This window comes from Eublepharis macularius, chromosome 6 (assembly GCF_028583425.1).
Source record: "Eublepharis macularius isolate TG4126 chromosome 6, MPM_Emac_v1.0, whole genome shotgun sequence".
Classification (NCBI taxonomy): Eukaryota; Metazoa; Chordata; class Lepidosauria; order Squamata; family Eublepharidae; genus Eublepharis; species Eublepharis macularius.
In genome coordinates this window covers 50,937,657-50,958,174 of record NC_072795.1, presented here as the reverse complement: position 1 = coordinate 50,958,174, position 20,518 = coordinate 50,937,657, and the positions used below count along the sequence as shown (strand labels likewise).

The window sequence follows — 20,518 nt, the reverse complement described above, 5'->3', positions numbered from 1 at the left end:
TCGTGAAATAGGTCAGGCTGACAGTCACTGAATGAAGGTCATCTAGTGACCCTTATGGATCAATGGGGATTGAATCCACATATCCCTGATCAAAGTCCTAGGCTCCTATTCTTTACACCACTCCAATATAATGTTCTATTCAAAAACTGACCAGAAAGGGACACTATGGAATGCTTTACATAGTTGTTCTGTACTGCTTTCATGCTGCTTTGCTATTCCTATTCCCTCTCCCATCTCAAAACAAAACACAATTATGTATGTTTAGTTGTTTACAACATTTATCAGTTTGCCTTTCACCCAGGCAACTGGTACCCAAGATGGTTAACATATTGAAAACCATATAAATCACAGCAAGTTTAAAACATCAAACTGTTAAAACTATGAAAATCACACTTTTTAGATTGATTGTCCCCAAAAGGCACAGAGACAAGTCAATAGAAGCTGATTTCTGGAAAAAAAATTATGTATAAAACAGCATGCAAGAAGTTTCTTATCAAGTTATATAAAACATTAAGTGTTTCACACCTAGAATATAAGTGGTTTTGAGAATTCTGGTGAGCATCTTATATATTAATAGCCAAGTGGCCCTGATCTCTATATACTTAAATCTGGAGATTGGAGCCATGAACAGACAAGACAGAACTTCCTACACACTTGAATATGTCCCCCGTTTGCATAAAAACCTTAATATAAAAAAATACATGGGGGTGGGTGGGTTAAAAAAATCTGTGGCTTTAACCAGATGCCCTCAATGGCTGTCGTTAAGTAACCACAACAGTTTAGCCAGTATTCCAGGCTTTGTTTCATCAGTAAATGGCAGATGGAGGGGACGGGGCCCTTTCTAGGGCTGCTTTGTCTTTGAGGGAGAACTGGGGCCAGGATCAGAAGCAACTACTGGGCAACTTGATACCACATCACTTGCAGGACTGGCTACTTGCGACTATTCAAGGGCAGCCCCCCACCCAGCCAGCATAGTGCAGGATCTGGGAGAGAGTAGGATCTGAGAGACCCAGGTTCAAATCACCACTCTGCTGTGGAAGCTCACTTGGTGACTTTGATCCAGTCACACACACTCAGCCTAACCTACCTGTCAGGTTTGGTATGAGGATAATGTGGAAGGCAATGATATAAGCTGGTTTAGGTCCCCACTGGGGGAAAAGGCAGTATATAAATAAAGTAAATTAAGAAATATAGGTGAAAGAGGGACAGATAAAAAGTAAATTGTTTAGTGGTTTTGAAGGTCAGAATAACATAGTGAAATGTGAGGATACAGAGGCTACTAGGAGGAGAGAAAGAGGAAAACAGTGTGAGGAAGAGGATACAGGGAAAAGCAAAGTACTTCCCCTGCAAATCCTTGAAGGTTCCCAGCATGCAACTGGGCCTGGCTCAGCTAGCACCATACAATTGGGCCATAGGGGACAGGCTGTTGGGGTAGAGAGGAAGGTGAAGATAGGGGGGGGCAGACAAAAGTGGGTGGGAAAGAGAGAAGGAAGCAGGAAAAGCAGAAAGGCTATGGAGGGGCTGGAAAGTGAAAGAGGACAGTGGGGGAGTAGAACATGAGCTGTCCCCTGCAATTACAGTTATATCTGCTGAAAGTCACTCTCTGCTAAAAACATACAGTCTAATAAATTCCTGACTTGTCTTGCTGACAACTTCATCTTCCAGAAAGTAGAGAAGGAAACAAGGGTTCTGCTATCTTGGACTTGATTCTGACCAACAGGGAAGAACAGGTTGATGAGGTGAAAGTAGTGGCACTCTAGGTAGTAGTGACCATGTAATTTTGGCGTTTTAAGATCTTGGGTAAGGTGAAAGCTGAACTTCATCCGAAATATAGGTTGGATTCTAGAACAGCTAATTTTAACAAGCTCAAAGTCATGCTGGGGAGAATCCAATGGGCAGAAAAATACATGGAGAAGGGAGTTCAAGATGGGTGGGAGTTTCTTAAAAGCGAGATACTGAAGGCATAATCACAAACTATTCCAATAAGAAAGAAAAATGGGAGGTGCCTAAAAAAGTCATGGTGGCTCCATAAACAGCTTTCTAAATATTTGAAAATTATAAAATATACACATTTAAGAAATGGAAGGAGGGCTGTATAACCAAGGATGAATATAAACAGCTTGTCGGTGCTTGCAGAGAATGTTAGAAAGGCTAAAGCTGAATATGAGCTTATGTTAGCGAGATGCTAAACCCAACAAAAAGGGTTCTTTGGTTATGTCTGGAGCAGGAAAAAGAATGAAGAAGCATTAGGACCACTATCAGGAGAGGAAAGTTAGATTTTAACAGGTGATAAAGATAGGACAGAATTGCTCGATTCCTATTTTGCCTCCATCTTCACTTGCAAGGGGAACTGTGCTCACCCAGGCAAAAAGGGAACACATGGGGAAGAAACCACCATGGCAGTAGTTGACACTTTTACAGTAAAGCAGACACATTAAAAGCAATCTAACATTACTGTATAGAGAAAGGCTTGCAATAATTCAAATGTCTAAAAATCTTTACTGAAATGTTACTTGAAATGTTGAGTTCATACAGACAAAGGAAAATGGCAATAACAAGACAGTGCTTAACAGTTTACTTCAAAGTAAATCCTACTTATCAAATAAAGGTGTCTAGGATCAAGGTTCACAACAGTTTAATTCTTTGTCAACAGTCATACTTAAAACTGATAAATTTGTAACACAGTTCAACAAGCATAAACCCAATTATGGCAAACTACCACTTATTGCAACTAGCACTACATCTCTCGTTGCCTCATTGTGTATAAGTGAACACCAGAATTAGAGCCACCAGCTGATCCGGGACTTGCTTTTTTATTTCAATCTGGGGTAGCTCTCGACAGGCATTCCCACTATCTGAGTAAAATTATATTAGGTATGACAGATAATAAAGAAGGAGCTGAGCCACTCAAGGCTTTGGACTGCTGTTTACAGATTTTGGTATAATGGATTGCTTACAAATTACCACAGCTTTTTAAGTTATCTTTATAGACTTTCCTTCTCAACCCACTTCATGAAGTGGGAAACCACTCATTTGGTTGCATAGAACCATCATTCATTGAGCAGGTTGATCATAGCACTGTTCTGCTTCAGAGGCTGTAGCAAGTTCCCTTCATTTTTCCGTTCACTCTCTTCCATATATATATTATATTCCTTAATGTATGAAATAACAGAGTCTGGAATCAGGTATTTCACACTTTGCCCTTTGCGCAAGGCACACCTTATATTTGTGGCACTGATTTCATTTGGAATCCATTCTTTAACCAAGTGAATATTGTGCTGGTATCTACATAAAAGCTCTGATTCAGAAATATACTGAGAAGGATCACTGCCAGCACGACTAACACAAACCAGCCCAAACTTTGTCACTATTTCTTGAATGTGCTCTTCATTCCACAGGTTGGGTATTTGAAACGTCTTCAGAACATCAGCTCCACAAAGAAGTTTTAGTTCTGGGAAAACTGCAAGAACATCACAAGTTACTATGGTAGGGCACTTGCATTTTTTCTTTTATTACAGCATCCACCTTATTTATTTGCAGTTTAGCTTATCTCAACAACAAAAAAGTAAGGAAAAATTAATTAAAAAGGACAAATATTAAAGCAACCTGCCAACCAGCTTACTTCCAGACACCAAATGCAGCTGGTTGTGAGGTCCTTCCTAAACTGAATCACTTAAGTGCACATATGTGTTTGCTTGGTGTGGGGAATCATGTTTTAAACCCACCTTCCCACTCATAATAGTGTCACATCTGGAATGCACATTTTTGGAAGAGAAAGTGAAATAATACATGTCAAGAACAAGCTGGGAATGTGTCTGCGTTATTTCCTTCTCACATATATACTATGTGATTATTTTAGGATCATAATGACTTCACATTTTTGTGGCATACCTAGTTATTGGTTCTTACAAGATTTAACCAGGAGAGGTATTCAAAACCTCTAAATCCTATATGATGAACTTGTAGTTTAGTCCAAGTGTGCCCTAGGGGGTGCTGTGGAGCATTCTCTAGTGTTTAGGGTTTATTGAATGTTTTCTCTTGCAGTTAAAGCTACCTTTTGTTGTTTTCTCTCTTTGCTGTGAGAGAAAACACACATTGTTACATTAATAGCCTGCAGTCAGTTATTGTCTTCTGCAAAAATCCAGTTGCAGTAAATTCATTGAAAGCAAATTCCAAAGCATGGATTGGATTATTTCCTGAACTCTGCCAACACTTATCACCTATTTAACTGTGAATCCAAACATGAATGAGAAAACACTCTTCTCCATATTACTGCTTTTCAAAGGCAAAAATTTTAATAATGAATGAATAAAATAAGGTGTTGTAACAACAGTCAGGTGAATGTATATATAAAATAATTGGTTAACAATCAGTGAATGTATGCTCCAACTGCCTATCCTTTGTGTAGCTTTCTCCAAATCCTGAACCAAAAACAACTGTGAAGATACCTAGGTCTTGCACTGTGGGTGAGAAGATGTGGAAAAACAGCTTTATGCTGGAGGGAGTAACTAAAACAAAAAGAGGGAGAGGCATTTGGTCCAACAGTTATGAGGAAGATCACACAGCCTTAGCTCCATAAAACGGTAAAGGTAATGCAAAATATAAAGGCACCCTTTTTGGTGCCTGCCTTAAAAATAGAACTAAATGACGGTTAAGATGGCTGAAATAGTTTCAGGGAGTATCCCCTGTTTTAAATGGAGGGAGGTCAAAAACGTTTAGTAGATCTCAAAATGGTGAAGGCAGTAAAAAGTGTTGTCACGGTCACTAGCCAAGAGTGAGCCTTAACACTAGTTTGCATCCTATTCCCCCATAGCAGTGGACATGCTAAGTGGGAGAAGAATCACATATGACCAGCAGCAAGCAGCTGCAGTGGGAGTGCCAAGCAAATGCAATAACAGAAGAGTTAAACCATTGGTCTTCTGTACACAAAAAAGTAACAATTTTCCAGTGAATGCATAAAAAAACCATACAGAAATGCCCTAAAAATAAGAGACCCCACTGTTTACTTGTGCCTTCAGTGTCTTCTGTATATGAACCATTAGTTTCCTGCTACAGGCTTTCAACATGTTTCTTCTCCTTTCTAAAGTAAACAGTTCCAATCTTTTCAATCTCTTTTTTCATGTGAGTTTCTTCAAGCAAGTAATAATAATAGTTGCTCTTTGTTGAACCTTGCCCACTCCAGCAATATCCTTTTTTGATGCAGGGTCACAAGAATTGTACATAGTAGTCTAGAAAAGGGCAAACTATTATCTTCCTCCCTGCCCTTTACGCATCTTAATGTTCTGTTTGCTTTCAGTGAAAAGTATACACTGAGTAAGGGCCATCATCAAAGAGAAGCAGAAGATTTTTTTTTAACTTTAGGGTGTAACTGCAGAGACTCAGCACTTGTCTATCAGTCCTAGTCTTACTAGCAGATTTACAGGTTTCATTACAACCAAGAAAAAACACTTACTTGTAACTGTTGTTCATCTAGGTTATCGTGCAGGCACACACTGGGACTGCGCTTGCACAAGCCAGCTGCTCTGAACAGGATTTTCTTCTTTTAGGCTACTGAGGGGACAACCCTTCACTCCAAACCACTCTGAGGTGGTTTTTCCTGCTGAAAACGGTTATGTGGTTTAGAGAGGTCTCCCCCTTTTCCCTCTCCCTCTCCCAACCTGCCAAGCCAATCTTCCCTGGCATTGTGGGATCTTACAATATACAGGGCACAGAGAGTGGGCTATGGCCCACTCCCACAAGCAGACAGCCTCTGCACAGAGTATCTTTGAAACTGTGCCACCTTGCTTGTTTATACAGAATGCAGCAGTTGTGTTGTCTGTCGACACCTGGAATCTCTTGTAGGATACTATATCTGCGAGAGAGCTAAATGTATAATAAACTGCTCGTAACTCAAATAAATTAATTTGCCTTCTCATCTTCTGACCAAATACCATTCATAGAAACAGCATCACAATGAGCTCCCCACCCTTCTAGGGAAGCATCCGTAGTAAGGGTCACTTTATGACAGGGTATACCAAAAGCAACTCCTCTTGATAAATTACTCGGTTCTAACCACAACAAAGAGCATAATATCTGCCTTGGGACTGAGTATCTGGTCTGGGGAGACTGGCAAATAGGGTCAAACCATTGAAGAAACCAAAGTTGCAAAGTTCTCATCTTAAGGCAAACAAATGGAACTACCACTGTGGTGGAGGCCATGAGTCCGTAGACTCTGCAGACTGAAATCTGTTTGGTAGAAAGTGCTGTATCAAAGCTAGATAATCCTATAATTAGGCAAGAATGCTCTATTGGCCCTGGAATCTAAGATTGCCCCCACAAATTGTATGGTGTGGGTAGCAGTTAAATTACATTTCCTTGCATTTACCTACAACCCTAGAGTTTCACGTATGGACAATATAAGGATGATATGCTCTCTTAAAATCTCTAGAGACTGCACAGTAATTAATCAATCATCAAGGTAGGTGAGCAAGGTAGTAGTGAGCAACTACTCTTGCAACCCATTTTGTAAAAACTCATGGTTCTATAGCCAAGCCAAATGGTAAGGCTATATACTGGAATACTACCCCATAAAAAGTAACCCAGAGGTGCCATCTATAGTCTGGGTGTATAGTAAAATGAAAGTAAGCATCCTGTAAATCAAGGACGGCACATCAGGCATCCCAAGAAACCCTATTTATAACCCAAGGAAGCGTGACCATCCTGGACTTCGCGATTTTCAGGTAGTCATTTAGGGTCCTCACATATAAGATAGGTCTCTTTCCCCCATCCTTCTTATCCACTAGGAAGAAGTGAGAGAAAAACCCAAAGGAGCTGTCTGATGCTGACACTTCTTGGAGGGCCCCTTTAGCTATCAAAGATAGAATTTCCTCCCGTAACTGTGGGAGTGTATTATTGAGATAGTAAGCAAGTAGAAAGCAATGTATGGAACTCTAACCAGCATTAATAATTGAAATAATCCAAATATCTGTAGAAATACATTGCCATGCATGAACAAACTGTGACAGTCTGTCGTTAAATAACACAGAAGCAGTAACTATATGGGAGTCTAGTTAGAATTGGCCCTTATGACCCTGTGCAGGGTCCTTAGAGGACTGGGTTGGTTTGGGCCGTCTTTTTGATTGCGACTGGCCAGAATACAGAGCCTGGTATAGATACTGTGGCTGATATAGGTGATATCTGCAAACCCTGTAGTCTTGTCTGGGCTGATAGTCACGCCTCACAAGTTATCTGTATGTTGAGACAGGTGGAGCCTGCAGCAGAATACCGTAAGATCTGGTGGTCTGCTGATCCTTCTTTTTTGAAAGGTATTCATCTGTTTTTTTCTGAAAATAATTAAGTGCTCTCAAAGGGCATGTCTTCTATTTTGTTTTGAGTCTCTAACTCAAAACTCAATGCGTGTCTACGTAAGTCTACAGAAGTGTTGAGGCCTCTAGCAAAGACATCCAAGACATGCCTACTGGCAGTAATCTGCTGCTTCAAGAGAATTACTGCTTCATCCTGAATCAGCTTAGCTAGAGGCTTCTTGTTCTCCAGTAGGGAATCCATATAGGAAGACATCTTCTGCCAGAGGAAAATCTGGTAACTACTCATAATGGCCAAGAAGTTAGCCATCTTGACACTGAGGACAGAGACAGAATACATCTTCCTGCCTACAGCATCCTATTGCTTTCCCTCCCTATCTGTAGGAATGAAAAGACTGCCTTGTGGATGTCTGGCCTGTAATTCCTCCACAATAAGAGATGAAGCAGGAGGATGAACAAACAGATATGGACATCGATCTTGCTTCATATTGTAAAGAGCTTCCATCTTCTTGGTGGTTGCTGGAATAAATGCAGACTTTTGACTCAAATCCTTCTACAAATCCTTCAATCATAGGGAAAGCTACTATATCAGGTGTGTCAGAATATATATACTACTTGGCTTCTCCAGCAAAGCAGAGAACTCTATGCTGAGCATCTGTCCAACATACAGCTTGTAATCGATGTTTGGAGAATTCCACTCAGAGTCACCTGCAGCTTCCTCAGGTAAAGGATCAGACGTGAAGCTTGGGCTACATTTGGAACTGATCAGCTCCACTTCCGATTCCGACTCGTATCCATTCCCTGAAGCACTGGAACAAGGATGGGGGACACAACTCAGATCTGGGAACAAGCATCTCTTGTTTGGATCCAACCGAGTTGGAATCGGAGCCACATGTGAGTAGGTTGGGTAGAAATCACCCCAGTTATGTGCATAGTTAGGTGATGGGTAGTAGGGATACCACAGAGCCAGATGGCATGGCTGTTTTGACTGCCTGGAACAGCATGAGTGAGACTCCCAAGGGTGGGCAGTTTCTACCTGTACCTCTTTCTCCAATCCTGGAGAAGCAGAGCTCAATCTCCTGCTCACTGTAGGAGATAGTTGCATCTCCACCATCGGAACTGGTGATTGGGTTTGAGTGACCAGTCTGATGATGAGACTGATGTTGAGGCTTCTCCACCTGCTTCGACTGTGCTTGAATGATGGAGGCTCTGTCAAACTCTCCATGGGGGCAGTTGGAGCCGGAGATCTGGAAGTCCCATTCCGAGACCTGGGAGGAGCATCTTCCAGTATTACACAGTTGGCAGCCAATCAAACTGAGGCTGGCATCTCTTGGGACCAAGAGTGTGGTTCATGTCAGCTCTGAGGAGAAGCCTTGGGACCTGACAGTACTACGGCAGACATCAGATTTGAGGCTGGCATCAACTCCAGGGAGGGTTCAGTTGTTGGAGGGTTCGAGTGCTCTGCTAGGTCAGACTGTTTTACTTTTGGGCTTGTGGCACTAGACATGGTTCTATCCCAAAGCAACATGGCTTTTGCTCAAGCATGCAAAGCATAGAGAATGGCCATCAGTCTTAGCCACTTTGGTCCTGGACTCCTCACATTTTTTAAACACCAACTTGTCTGTCATAACACCTGTTGAAGACTTATCAATCTGGAAAAATCAAAGCTGCACAAGGCAATGCGACTCACTAATTCCGTGGCAGATCAAACTAATCATGGTAAAAAAACAAACTTTAAACACTAACTCCTATTAAACTATTAACTATATAACAGCAAACCAGCAAAAGCAAAGCAGTTAGAAGAAAGAAACATCTGTCCTTTGCGGCAGCAAAAATCAAACTGTTGAGAAAGGGGGCAACTTCTCTATACTACATGACTGTTTTTGATGGGAAAAACTGCCTCAGAACGGTTCAGGGGGAGGGGTTGCCGCTCAGTAGCCTAAAAGCTAAGAAAATCCTGTTCTGAGCAGCTGGTCTGCACTGAAGACCATAGATGAACATAAACTTCTATTCACTTGTATCCTATAATGTACAAAATGGCAGTACATCTTTTTAAATTTGTAAATACACCATAGCGAATTCATGATCAGTACTGAATTTCCAACATGAACTTTTATTGTATACATGTAGCACTGAAGTGGAAAGATGAAGCATTGTTTTGGGAATTCATATTCCAGTTTAAATTATGCATGGATCCTCATTTACAACCTTCCTAATACTTTTGCAGAGCAACACACATCTAAATACAAACGTACAAATATTCAATCATTCACTTTTAATACACATCTCTCTCCCTTTTGCATTCACATCAATACTCAACAGTCTTCCTATGTTAATTCAGCTGAGGGCGGGGGAGAGGGGCACATACTGTCCTGATCTCCTTACATACTGTCCTTAACAACAACAGCATCCAGATGGAATGTGGAACAAGAAACTCCTTATTTCTCTTTCCTGAATAAAAATCCTTAACTTGGGTGTCTTATTTAAAAATAAATTAAATTTGTCTTTTGTTGACCTCCAAATTGTACTACTGTGACTCACTCTACATGAGGCTGCCATTGAAGACATCTCAGAAGCACCAGTTGGTGCAAAATACAGCAGTGAGACTCCTGTTTGGGTAGATATGCTGATGTTTGTTGTAGAGTTACACATCTATAACACTATTAAATTTTTCTTGTGTTCCTTAGGCTTTATTTTTGTAAACTTTTGACTGGTGTATCAAATTAGTACAGGTGGAGAGAAAGGGACTATAATACTCCACAATACTGTTACAGAAAACACAAATGTAATTTTAAGCAGAGTTACACTTGTCTAAACCCACTGAAGCCAATAAGCTTAAACAGGTATAACTGTTTTAGGATTAGGCAGTGTAAGTTACTGAAAATCCACCGTCATCATAAAGGAAGTAGCTAGATTTAACTGCTAGCTAGCATGACCTCATTAAGAGACAAAGCACTACCAAACCAAGTTAAACTCAACAATGGGATCTGCTAAAGTTGAGTTCGATATGAAGTAAAGATTAAGTTTCTTTTATATTTTTTTAAAAAGAAAAGACTATTGTGTCTGTGATGCTGAACTTGGTAACCCTTATCAAAGATGTGAAGAATTGATAAAATAAGACATACAGAAGCTGAAAGAATAATAAACTGGTAGAAAACTTTGGAAATATCTCAGAGGCCTTTCAAAATATAGTAGCAAATAACAGACACTTTAAGAAATGGCAGGTACCAATGTATAAAACAAAAGGAAATAATATTTTGAGATGGTAAACATTAACATGAAGAGAGACAAAGGATTTGATCTAATAGTCATCTTTGACACATGGAAGGTGACATCCATTTCAGAAAATTGTTTATATTCTATATGCTAGGGCATTGGGAAAGAAAAATTGAAACTTAATCCAAGGAAGCATGAGATCTCCTTCCGAACTTTCCTAAAATTCTGTGTGATGTCTACTAGCACTTCACCATTAGCAAGTATATCCATTCTGCTTATGTTTCTTTAGATCCAACTACTGCATTTCAGTGTGGTGGTTTCAACACCTGCTGGCTACATTCCAAGCATTTTGGTTTCAGGGCAGTGCACGTTCAAAACCACTTCTGACTGTTAATATCTTGATTTTATTACAGGAGAACTTTACACAATCTTCTTCTAAATCTGTTCTTAAGCCTTACCTTTGCCAGGAGTTTATAAATAACACAAATAAAAGCTAGGATTAGATTTCTCTTGGCTACATAGAATGTGCTTGTTTTACTACTACATCTTGATCCATAGCAATAACCCTCTAGTAATCTGGCATAATAAGGACTGTGAGATGTTCAAGCAGAGTCTTAGTGAAATAGGAAGGACAAATGGGGTAACAATAGATACTAATATAATACAACTGATATGCAGACATTTTTAGCATCAGGCAAACCTGCCATCAGCATGTGAGGGATTAATACTAGCCTAAAAGATAAGCTGAAATCAGTCACTGCTTGCAGATGATTGGAAAACATCTGTTGGGGCCTTGCCTATGCATTATAAATAAGAGCTGAAAGCTATTTCAGAATACACAGAGGGAAGACAGAGACAGTCTGTATATATAGCTAGGAATAAAGAGTAGAGGGCTAAAGAACGGAGCTAATCAGAAATTACACAACCAGGAAATTAAAACACAAAGCATGGCCATATTTTTATCTAGCAGACCAATCATAAGAAAAGTTACTCCAGTCTAAACCCATTGAAGTCAATGGGCTTAGACTGGAGTAATTCTGCTTAGGACTGTACTGAAAATGTAGCAACAACCACTGTAAACCAAGTAGCAGCAGCAGCAGCTCCGGTGGCATTTAGCCTTCCTCACACCTGACCATGTGCCCAACCATCCCAAGCATGAACTTTTGAGTTCAGCTGGGTGGTTTCTCTGATGAAGTCGTATACTTTGATCACATCAAACAAGGAATGCTACTTACAGCCTGAACAAACCTGTAAGCGATGAAGCCAGTGATGCCCCAGCAGCTTTTTCTATGGGCCAATTGTTTTTCCCAGGCAGTCTCCTGATACAGTGTGATTTAAGTAATTCTTTATAATGATGCCTGTGTTAAAATAAAAAGCTCTGTGTAAGTTAAGCCTCTCAAAGACACACAAAGTGATTATCTTGCACTTTCAGTTCCTAAAACTCAATCGGCTTTTGCGCACAAGGGTTTAATTACGTGGTTGAAGAAACTGTTACATTAATTGTGAACACTGTAGGATTTGTGTCAATGGTAGCTAGCATTCTTGCCTAATGTGAGCATCTTCGATTGACTGTTATTTTCTTTTTTATCACGTTACCTTTTACACTCTAGCATATACAATGTCGGTCGAACAGTATCTTTTGTTGCACTTGAGCTTTACCCAGAACAATGATGTGTAATAAAAACCTCAGGCATTTACATAGCAACCTGCAATGCAATCTTTAAAAAAAAGAAAACTAATTTTTAAAAGGGAAATAAGAGAAAACAGAAAGCAGAAGATGAATTGGCTGTGATCCAAAGACCTACTTTAGGATTGTCCAGAGGATTTGTTGACCTTTTTTCTTTTGAATAGTAGACACCCACAGCGTATCATACTTTTGCTTTTGAAACTCTCTAGTTTCAAAAGAGGTTTGCCTTGCAGCAGGGGGTCTGCTGTTTAAATAATATGTCGAAAACTCCCTTAAGCATGCAAAAGTAGCTGCACAGTTCTTTGGATCCAAGCCGCAAAAAAAAAAAGTAAACCAAGACAAACGTTTTAAAACAGAGAATGGAAAAAGACAGAAGGGGGAGAAGCACATCAAAACCAACTGCCAACATCTGCCAGCTGAAGATGCCCCCTTCGAACGGGCTTCTGTTGGATACAGAAATGGCACAGCAAATAAAGCATAAGTTTGTAACCAGTCATACAGATAAGCAAGCCTGATTCAGGTACTGTTATAGGTGTGTCAGGATACAATAGTGTTCCCAGGTGCCTGCCACTGGCAGGCAAACTCCCAAGGGTTTGCCCTATTGCCTGCTGACCTGCAAGCCCCCGAAGGTCGTTTGCCAGTGGCAGACACCTGGGAATACACATGGTGCACATGCTCCTGGGGCGCACGATGACATCACTTCCAGAAGTGACATTGTTGCGCCAGCTGCAGGAGTGACCTCTTACTTCAGGCCGAATCAGCCCCACGTGGAGTGTTGGAGTGCTCCTTTAGTCAGCACAATGATGTCACTTCTGGAAGTGACATCACGCAAGCGCCGAAGATGGGCACAGGACAGACACAAGGCAAGTGCCAGGTTCCCCCCACCCCCACTGGGAGGGTATAAGGACCTGGCAACCCTAGGATACTTACTACCTGGTCTATCTTGACCTATTTGTGCAAGGCCTCCTTGGTGATGTTTCTCATCGCTCTACAATTCTGTCTTTAGACTGAGCTGTGTGATAGTGCACTGAATCTTTGCCTTCTAATTGCATATTCAAGAACCATGGAGGATTTGAATCCCCATATATCCCAAACAGAAGATGGAGTCATTAACTGGATAGTTCCCATGATAAGACCACAGAAGCAGGGACTTGTGCTAATCAAGGCTGTAAATATCAGAAACAAAGGATTAAATTTAGTCCACTATAGGCAGCCATTATATAAGATGTGCAAGGTAGACATAATTTGGCTTGATATGATGATACCTCCCAATAGTTCAAAGATGGAATAAATAGTGACATGCTCTTCATAGCATCCCCACCCACCCCATAACAAAGAGACACAATGTTAGCTGGGAAGTGTAGCTTAAAAAGACAGAGCTGAAGGCTCTCTCAATTTCACCTCTCTACATGAGGGTAGTTTAAAAAGACAGAGCTGGCGGAGATCACTCCTCAGAGGGTTTTTTAATTTCATCTACGTCTCCCCGACGTTTTTAATTTCATCTACGTCTTCATCTATGGCTCTGTCAATTTCACCTCCCCTTTGGGGAGGTGAAGATAAAATTAACAAACCCTCTGAGGAGTGATATCTCCCAGATCTGGCCTTTTAAACGACCCTCATTTAAAGAGGTGAATTTAAACTACACTTCCCAGCTAACATTGTGTCTCCCTACACTTGAGCATCCCCATGTAAGATGTCTCATGCAGAAAGACTCAGAGAGAATGCAGTATAAGACTCTTATACTGAAATGCAACTGACACATCTGGAAGCTGGGTTAGTAAACTAGAACAGTGAACATGTCGTTCCTTGCATTCAACATCTTGAAACAATGTTATGTAAGCCTAGCATAAGGACTATGCCTATTGGCTCCTTAAGGTTGAGAACTTGGTTGACTTTGTGTTTGTTCAGTTAAAATGTGAAAAATGTAATTTTCCTGATTTATTGAAATGTATTTCTAGGGGTTGTGTTTGTCTTTCCAACTGAAGAAGTTCAAGTTAAAATACTACTGTTACATGATTGGAAATAGTAGATTGGTTCTACTATTTCATTAAACTTAAAAACGAATCATAAAAAAGCAGAGAACCGTTACAACTTCTGACAAAAGCCCAGCAGGTTGTTGATTCAACTCTTAGAGAGCGATAGCCCTACTAATAGCCCTACTAAAAACAGCTGTCTTGACCTTCATCCTGCGAATCAGCAAGGTCTGCTCCCACTGACAAAATCCTAGACCCACAAGCTACTTGCTGTACCTCAGATACTACCCAGTAACAGGGCCTGCTATTACAATACAGAGGGGTGGCGAATGTACAAGACCAAGTGTTCTTTTAGATCTATCCTATGGATCACATAGCAATAACCCTACATTACAGGCTTACCATTTTCACAGTAATGAAATGGTCTTTTTGCATTTGGAGCACATGGTTTGCCATGTCTCCACCGTGACAGACTCTGTTTACTGTGATTCCCTCTTATCCTACGTTCATCCAACCCTACTAGATACAGTTGGTTAGAGCTTACGGCTTTTATGCTTTTAATTAACTCCAAAGCAGTTTTTTATTTGATTTCATTGATGCTTTATGTGTGTTTGTTCAACAAGGTTTTCCTTCTCTTTCAATGACACTGACATTACATTTTTTTTAACCCTTCAAAAAAAATCACAGACTTGAAATTCTGCTATTCTTGCTCAACATTTCTTTTCTTTTCATATGGCCCTTCATATTTTTCCATCAGCTCCCACAGTTTGCCTTGTCTAACTGCACTTGTATGCCTTCTGTCTTCAATCATGGAAGAGCACAGTCAAAACTGAAGAATGGCAGATCAGATAGAGAGCATTCCATCACCCCAGTATATTAGAGTTTGACCTCCTTCAAGATCAGCTCCTCAGAAAAGCTTGATTTATTCCTACTACAGGAGACAAAGTTTAAGAATATATCCATCAAGACTGGCTTTTGTATGTCTCACTATTAATAGGGAAAGTATTAGTGCTTTGTGAAACCACCTTCAATAACACAGTGTTTTATTAGGAATATTTTGAAGGATTTAAATTGTAATGTTTACTTCCTAACATTTAATTTAAACAACTACGTAACTTAGAATGTTCCATATGGGGCTTTCAATTTTTTAAAAAAATTAAAAATGGACGTACTGCTATCTTGTATTGGCCTAGTTTATATCAGCCAAGAGAAGGCAAACTTTCATTTTACAAAAACTCTCCCTCAAGTGAAGATTCTAGCCAACCATGCTGAAACTGCTCTTGTCTCTTAAAACAATAACATTGAAAGTAGACTTGGTGTTATTATGTGGATGGATTTAAAATCATTGTTCAATGTCTCTAGGCACTCTCACAACCATAGCAGCTAGCTAAACGAGTCTCAGAAGCATAGAGGGACCCTGTTATATGCAGCAGTGATCAACTTATCTAGGGGAGAATGCAGGCTAACTCTAGTCTGTATGTAGGGATGTGTAATTGCTGGCTTCACAGTTATTAAATAAACAGGCTTCAACTGGTCCTGCGGGACTGCTCACCCCGACAGATCTGAAGCGAGAGTCGCCAGGCAGGGCAACGGAACAATGTGTGCCATGTGTGCCAGCGGGAGGCTGGCAGGAGATGCATCGGTCAGCAGTGGGGCCCCCCGATGCCAACGGGGATCCGTGCCCAGATGCCAGGCCAATGCTCCATCTAGCTGTAATCAATAAAGTTGTGGCCATTCCTAACCCAAACAAGTGTCTGGTGTGATTCTTCAGCCAGAACACAGTCTGACATTGCACACAGGTGACAACCATAATTTGAACTGGAAATTGACACTGGACTTTATTAAGCCAGTTTTACAGTATTGCAGAAAGTGAAAGGGACATCTTAGACCCAGGCAGGGATATTTCATAACCCAAGAAAAGTATGCTTACGTAATCAAATCATCATTGTGCTTTTACTATATGTGCTACCTAACTTCCATGATACTTTATGCCTTATACATTAAGTTGTATATACAACCGAGCATTAAATATTTGTTAATGGTGCCAGAGCTCTAATGTAGACATCTTGCACATATTCTATTGTTGCTCAATTATATTTCTGGAAGAAGATATTATGATTAATCAGGGATCCTTCCACTGGATCCTCAGATAGCCTACCTGGACCATCTGAAAAACAGAGATCAGGAGGTAGATTTGAAGATTGTTTTGGATTTAATTATAGCAGCTCTTCTGTGCATAGTCTTTTACTGGAACAAAGTCAATCAACCACCTTTTATAATACTGATATAAAAGCATCTCTGCATTGCTGCCTAATTTACCATGGTGTAAAAAAGCTGTAATTTTCAAACTGATAAATTAATTGAAAAAATGGTCAATATTTATAATGTACTGTAATAGCAAATACCAAGACAAAGTATAATCATGTCTTTTAAAAAATGTTATAGTGTTGTTGTTTTTGTATGGTTGTCATTGAAAGGGGAGGGGTTTTAGTGTATAAACCTAACCGTGTTTTAAACCTTACATTTACTTAAGGATTTGGGGTTTTATGGTTTGTACTGACTTCCTTGATGTAATTGTTTTTTCTCTTTAACAGATACACGGCTTAACTGTAAATGTATATTCATTATGTATTATACTTTTTCTCTTTAATATATATATATATATATATATGTATGTATGTATGTATGTATATATGTATATATATATAAAAATAAAAGCCTCCTTGCCTTATAACTACATGGGTTATACTGGGTTATACTTTAAAGTTGCATAGTTGTTTTGTTGAAATGTCAGATGAAAAACATCCTTGAGGCATATGCTTTGTCTGTGATCTAATGAGATTCGACACACCCCTCGAGTTTTGGCCTGCTGGAATACAGAAACTTGAAATACATTTGTACACCCATCCTAAAGCATTTTTGATAATGATAAAGAAATTTTCCTTATGACAAAAAGCCAAGGTGGGACTTCAGACTGTTTGAGTTACCATCCCAGAAAGCACCATGGGATTTGGCATGAGAAACAGAAAATCACAGAAAAGTTAACAGTGTGTGTCAGGAAAAAGGGGGAGTGGAGGATAAAAAGGAGAACTTTGCTAACATGGCTGACTAGACAGGAACAAGAAACGAAGAGCCATAGCTTTCACTGGAACTCAACAATTAGGTTGTTAATATGTTGTGAGGTTTTGTCACCAATACCGCATATTGGCTTAGACACAGGCGGAAGATTTTTACAGACAAAAGAGGGGTTGATTTTTTGCTGATTTCCCCTCTCCCATGGCAGACCTCTTGACTCTCCTCTCATGCTGTTCCTGGGGTCCCCGAGAAGCAGCATTTCAGGGGCATTTGTGGCTGTAGTGGGAGGGGGGACCTGTGGGAATTTCCTTTGGATCCAAGCCATTGTGCGTTGTATGGCTGTGTAGCAACCTGTTGTGGCTGGATTTATTATTATTAAGAAAGGGCCTGAAAATAGGAAATATTGTGATGTCCTTCTAGAGATCTATGGTGTGACCTCATTTAGAATACTGAGTATAGTTCTGGCTCCTGCTGTATCTCACAAACAATATCTCAGAGTTGGAAAAAGAGCAGAAGGCAGTAGGCCAAAATGATTAAGGGGCTGGCAGTATAATCCTGGCACCATGGAGCACCTTTTCTCTAAAGAAAGGCTAAAGACTTTGGGGCTTTTTGGAAGAAAGATAAAAGGCGAACATAATAGGGGACCATAAAATTATGCAGAGTGTGGAGAAACTGAAGTTTTTCTCCTTCTCACACAGTATTAAAACATGAGAGCACACAATGAAGTTGATGGGAAATAGATTCAGACAAGATGAAACAAAGAACTTTATTACTCAATGAGTAATCAAAGAATAGAAGACTTGAAAAGGATAGTTACATCAATATCTGCTAGTCATGATAGCTAAAGGGAACCACCGCATCCACAGAAATAAATCCTCTGAAGAACAGTGCTAGGAGATAACATCGGGGAGGGCCTTGGCCTCTATACTGGCCCTCCAGGGCAAATGGTTGCCCACTATGAAAAACAGGATGCTGGACTAGATGGACTACTGGTGTCATCTAGCGGGATTCTTCTCATGTACACCTACAACCAAAAAAGTTGGGGATGAAAAACCCAGTTCAGAAGGTATTTTTAGATAGAATAACTTAAATTTTGGGAGATCAATGATTTATTATAAAGCCGTTGGTATGAGCAGAAATGCACTTCTCTGGAGCCTTCGTTTGCAAGGTGGTGGATGGCATCACAAGGATAGATGACTGAACTTATCTTTGAAGTTAATCTATTTGGTAGTTAAAAATGTTGTTCACCTGAGTGCTCAGAGATCAAAGGATCTTCCCTCTGAAGGTTCACAATGCTGTGAATCCAAATGACCCAGTCCATATTGCAAGTTGCTGTGCATGAAAAACTTGCTTCATGTAGAGGTGGCACAGGAAACAGTTTAACTGAGCCCTTGTGGTCGCTCTTTTGGCATGTTAGTGTTTTAAACAGGACATAACATTCCTTATTTCCACAGTCTTGACCAAGAAGATTACAAGGAAGAGTTATCTTCTTTCCTCTACTTCCCTCCTTTCTTTAGCAATACCTGGTTCCTGGGGCTTGTAAGGCACATCTTACATTTTGCCTAACCTAACACTAACCTAAAATGGTCCATAAATGATAAAAGAACTCTTTTGCCATCCTACTGTTCTACAATTTTGCCTGTTCAGGGGATTCAGCAGTTCAGTCGCTGACAGGTTCCTGATACCCAACAAACTACAGTTGGTTGTAACATTCAGTTCAGACAAAACAACAAACTATGCTGTGTTCTCTTGCCTATGAACACAGATTCCAAACCAGGATGAAATCATAGGCTAAAATCTTGATTTTGTAGACAAGAGAACAAGTTTCCATATAATAAACCTCTTTGTTCTTTACCCATGTTGCTGGCCTCTGCAGCCAATCTCCAATAGTTTGTTCACTCTACATTTTCCAGACTTTGTCACAAAATGATATCCAAGCTGGAAAAAACAGACTTTGGAAAATGTAAGGTAATATAGAACATGTGTAATTTTCTTGAGTTTGCACCTGCACATTTCAAAATCTCAATCATAGCCCCAGGTCAAATATTCAAAATACACATCCCTTTCCAATCTATTCTATCATTTTTTGGAGTCTCACACATAACAACTAAAATGCCGTATCAGTACCTTAGCACCTTTACAGTCTCACTCCATTGCTCCTGCTCACTCTCCCAAGGGTCCACTCTGATCCACTCCGATGTCTCTAGAGCAAGCCGAGCCATTTCTAGCCGATGCTTTGCGGAAGCCAATCCTTGCTTTCCATATTTATCATTAACAGGTGAAATTATACCTTCAGTCACCTGGTACTTTCCTTAGTAGGGAAAAAATCAATATCTTATATATCCTTTGTAACTGTGATAAATGAGAAACTTCAAGTTACGTAAACAATAATAAGTACTGTTCATTCTCCTCTATGATTAAACTGTTCCAAGTTATATTATTGAAGCATTAACTCCATTAGATAGTACTAAAAGGAAAAGTGGATAAGCATAAAACCTCCTGCAAAGAGAAACATTTTTCATCTATAAAGCATAAAATCAGACAGACTGAAGATAAGGTTAATGGATTTTTAGTTCAATTAACTGTAACAGAACCACTTTAAAACAGCTAGTCTGATGAATGTTTTAATTGACCAACGTTTATTTCTAAGCATCTGATGCATACCACTTAATAAGATTATTATGTCTCATCCTCATGCTAAAGGAACAATGGCATGTTTCTGTAATGTTTTCTGCAACTCTATACATCAGCACAAGGTAAAGTAAATCAGTACAGTCTAGGAGGAAGATGGCTGACAAAGGTACTTTAAACCAAAACCTGAATGCTATAGCAAAATATCTTTAACTGAGCTTATCTGTTACCCAGATCTCTGTCCACATGATTGACCATATTAATGAAATTATCTTTCAAATGTATAGTGAAATCATCAGTGATATAAACTCTTCTCAACCAAGTTTTGGAAAAGCTAACAAGCTCTTCTTTTCACAATCATAACATGTATTCAAGTACAAATAGCAAAGTAAGGCTGCAGGAAGACAAAATTTAGCTCCATCTGTTTCACATGTCTTTATGCTAAACTGAAAAAGTCTAGCAACATATTCTCTTGGACCAATAGCAGCAACTATCTACATCAAGGTACAAAACATCAGACTTAGAGAACTACTTATGTTGAACATTTGGAGCTGCCATATGACGACAGGCTAACTATATATTATATTGTCCTCACACACACCCAGTTCCTGTCAACCAGACGTGCACTGGGAGTT

At 39.8% G+C, this 20,518-nt stretch overlaps 1 protein-coding gene across 7 annotated transcripts in view; it reads right to left on the bottom strand.

Moving 5' to 3' along the window:
• The window catches only part of RBP1 (retinol binding protein 1), a 139,551-nt gene that overhangs the window by 62,775 nt on the left and 56,258 nt on the right, over nt 1–20,518 (bottom strand). For 3 of the 7 annotated variants that reach the window (XM_054984223.1, XM_054984225.1, XM_054984226.1), the window contains 3 exons: nt 19,380–19,563; nt 11,766–11,875; nt 2,522–3,460 (listed from right to left, as the gene is read on the bottom strand). The exons of 1 other annotated variant lie outside the window; for it this stretch is intronic. In XM_054984223.1, the coding sequence (XP_054840198.1) occupies nt 3,051–3,460; nt 11,766–11,875; nt 19,380–19,563 (704 nt within the window). In that variant the 3' untranslated portion in view covers nt 2,522–3,050. Of the gene's footprint in view, nt 1–2,521; nt 3,461–11,752; nt 11,876–19,379; nt 19,564–20,518 lie in introns of those variants that run through there. 3 more of the 7 variants (XM_054984227.1, XM_054984228.1, XM_054984229.1) reach the window with 2 other exon arrangements.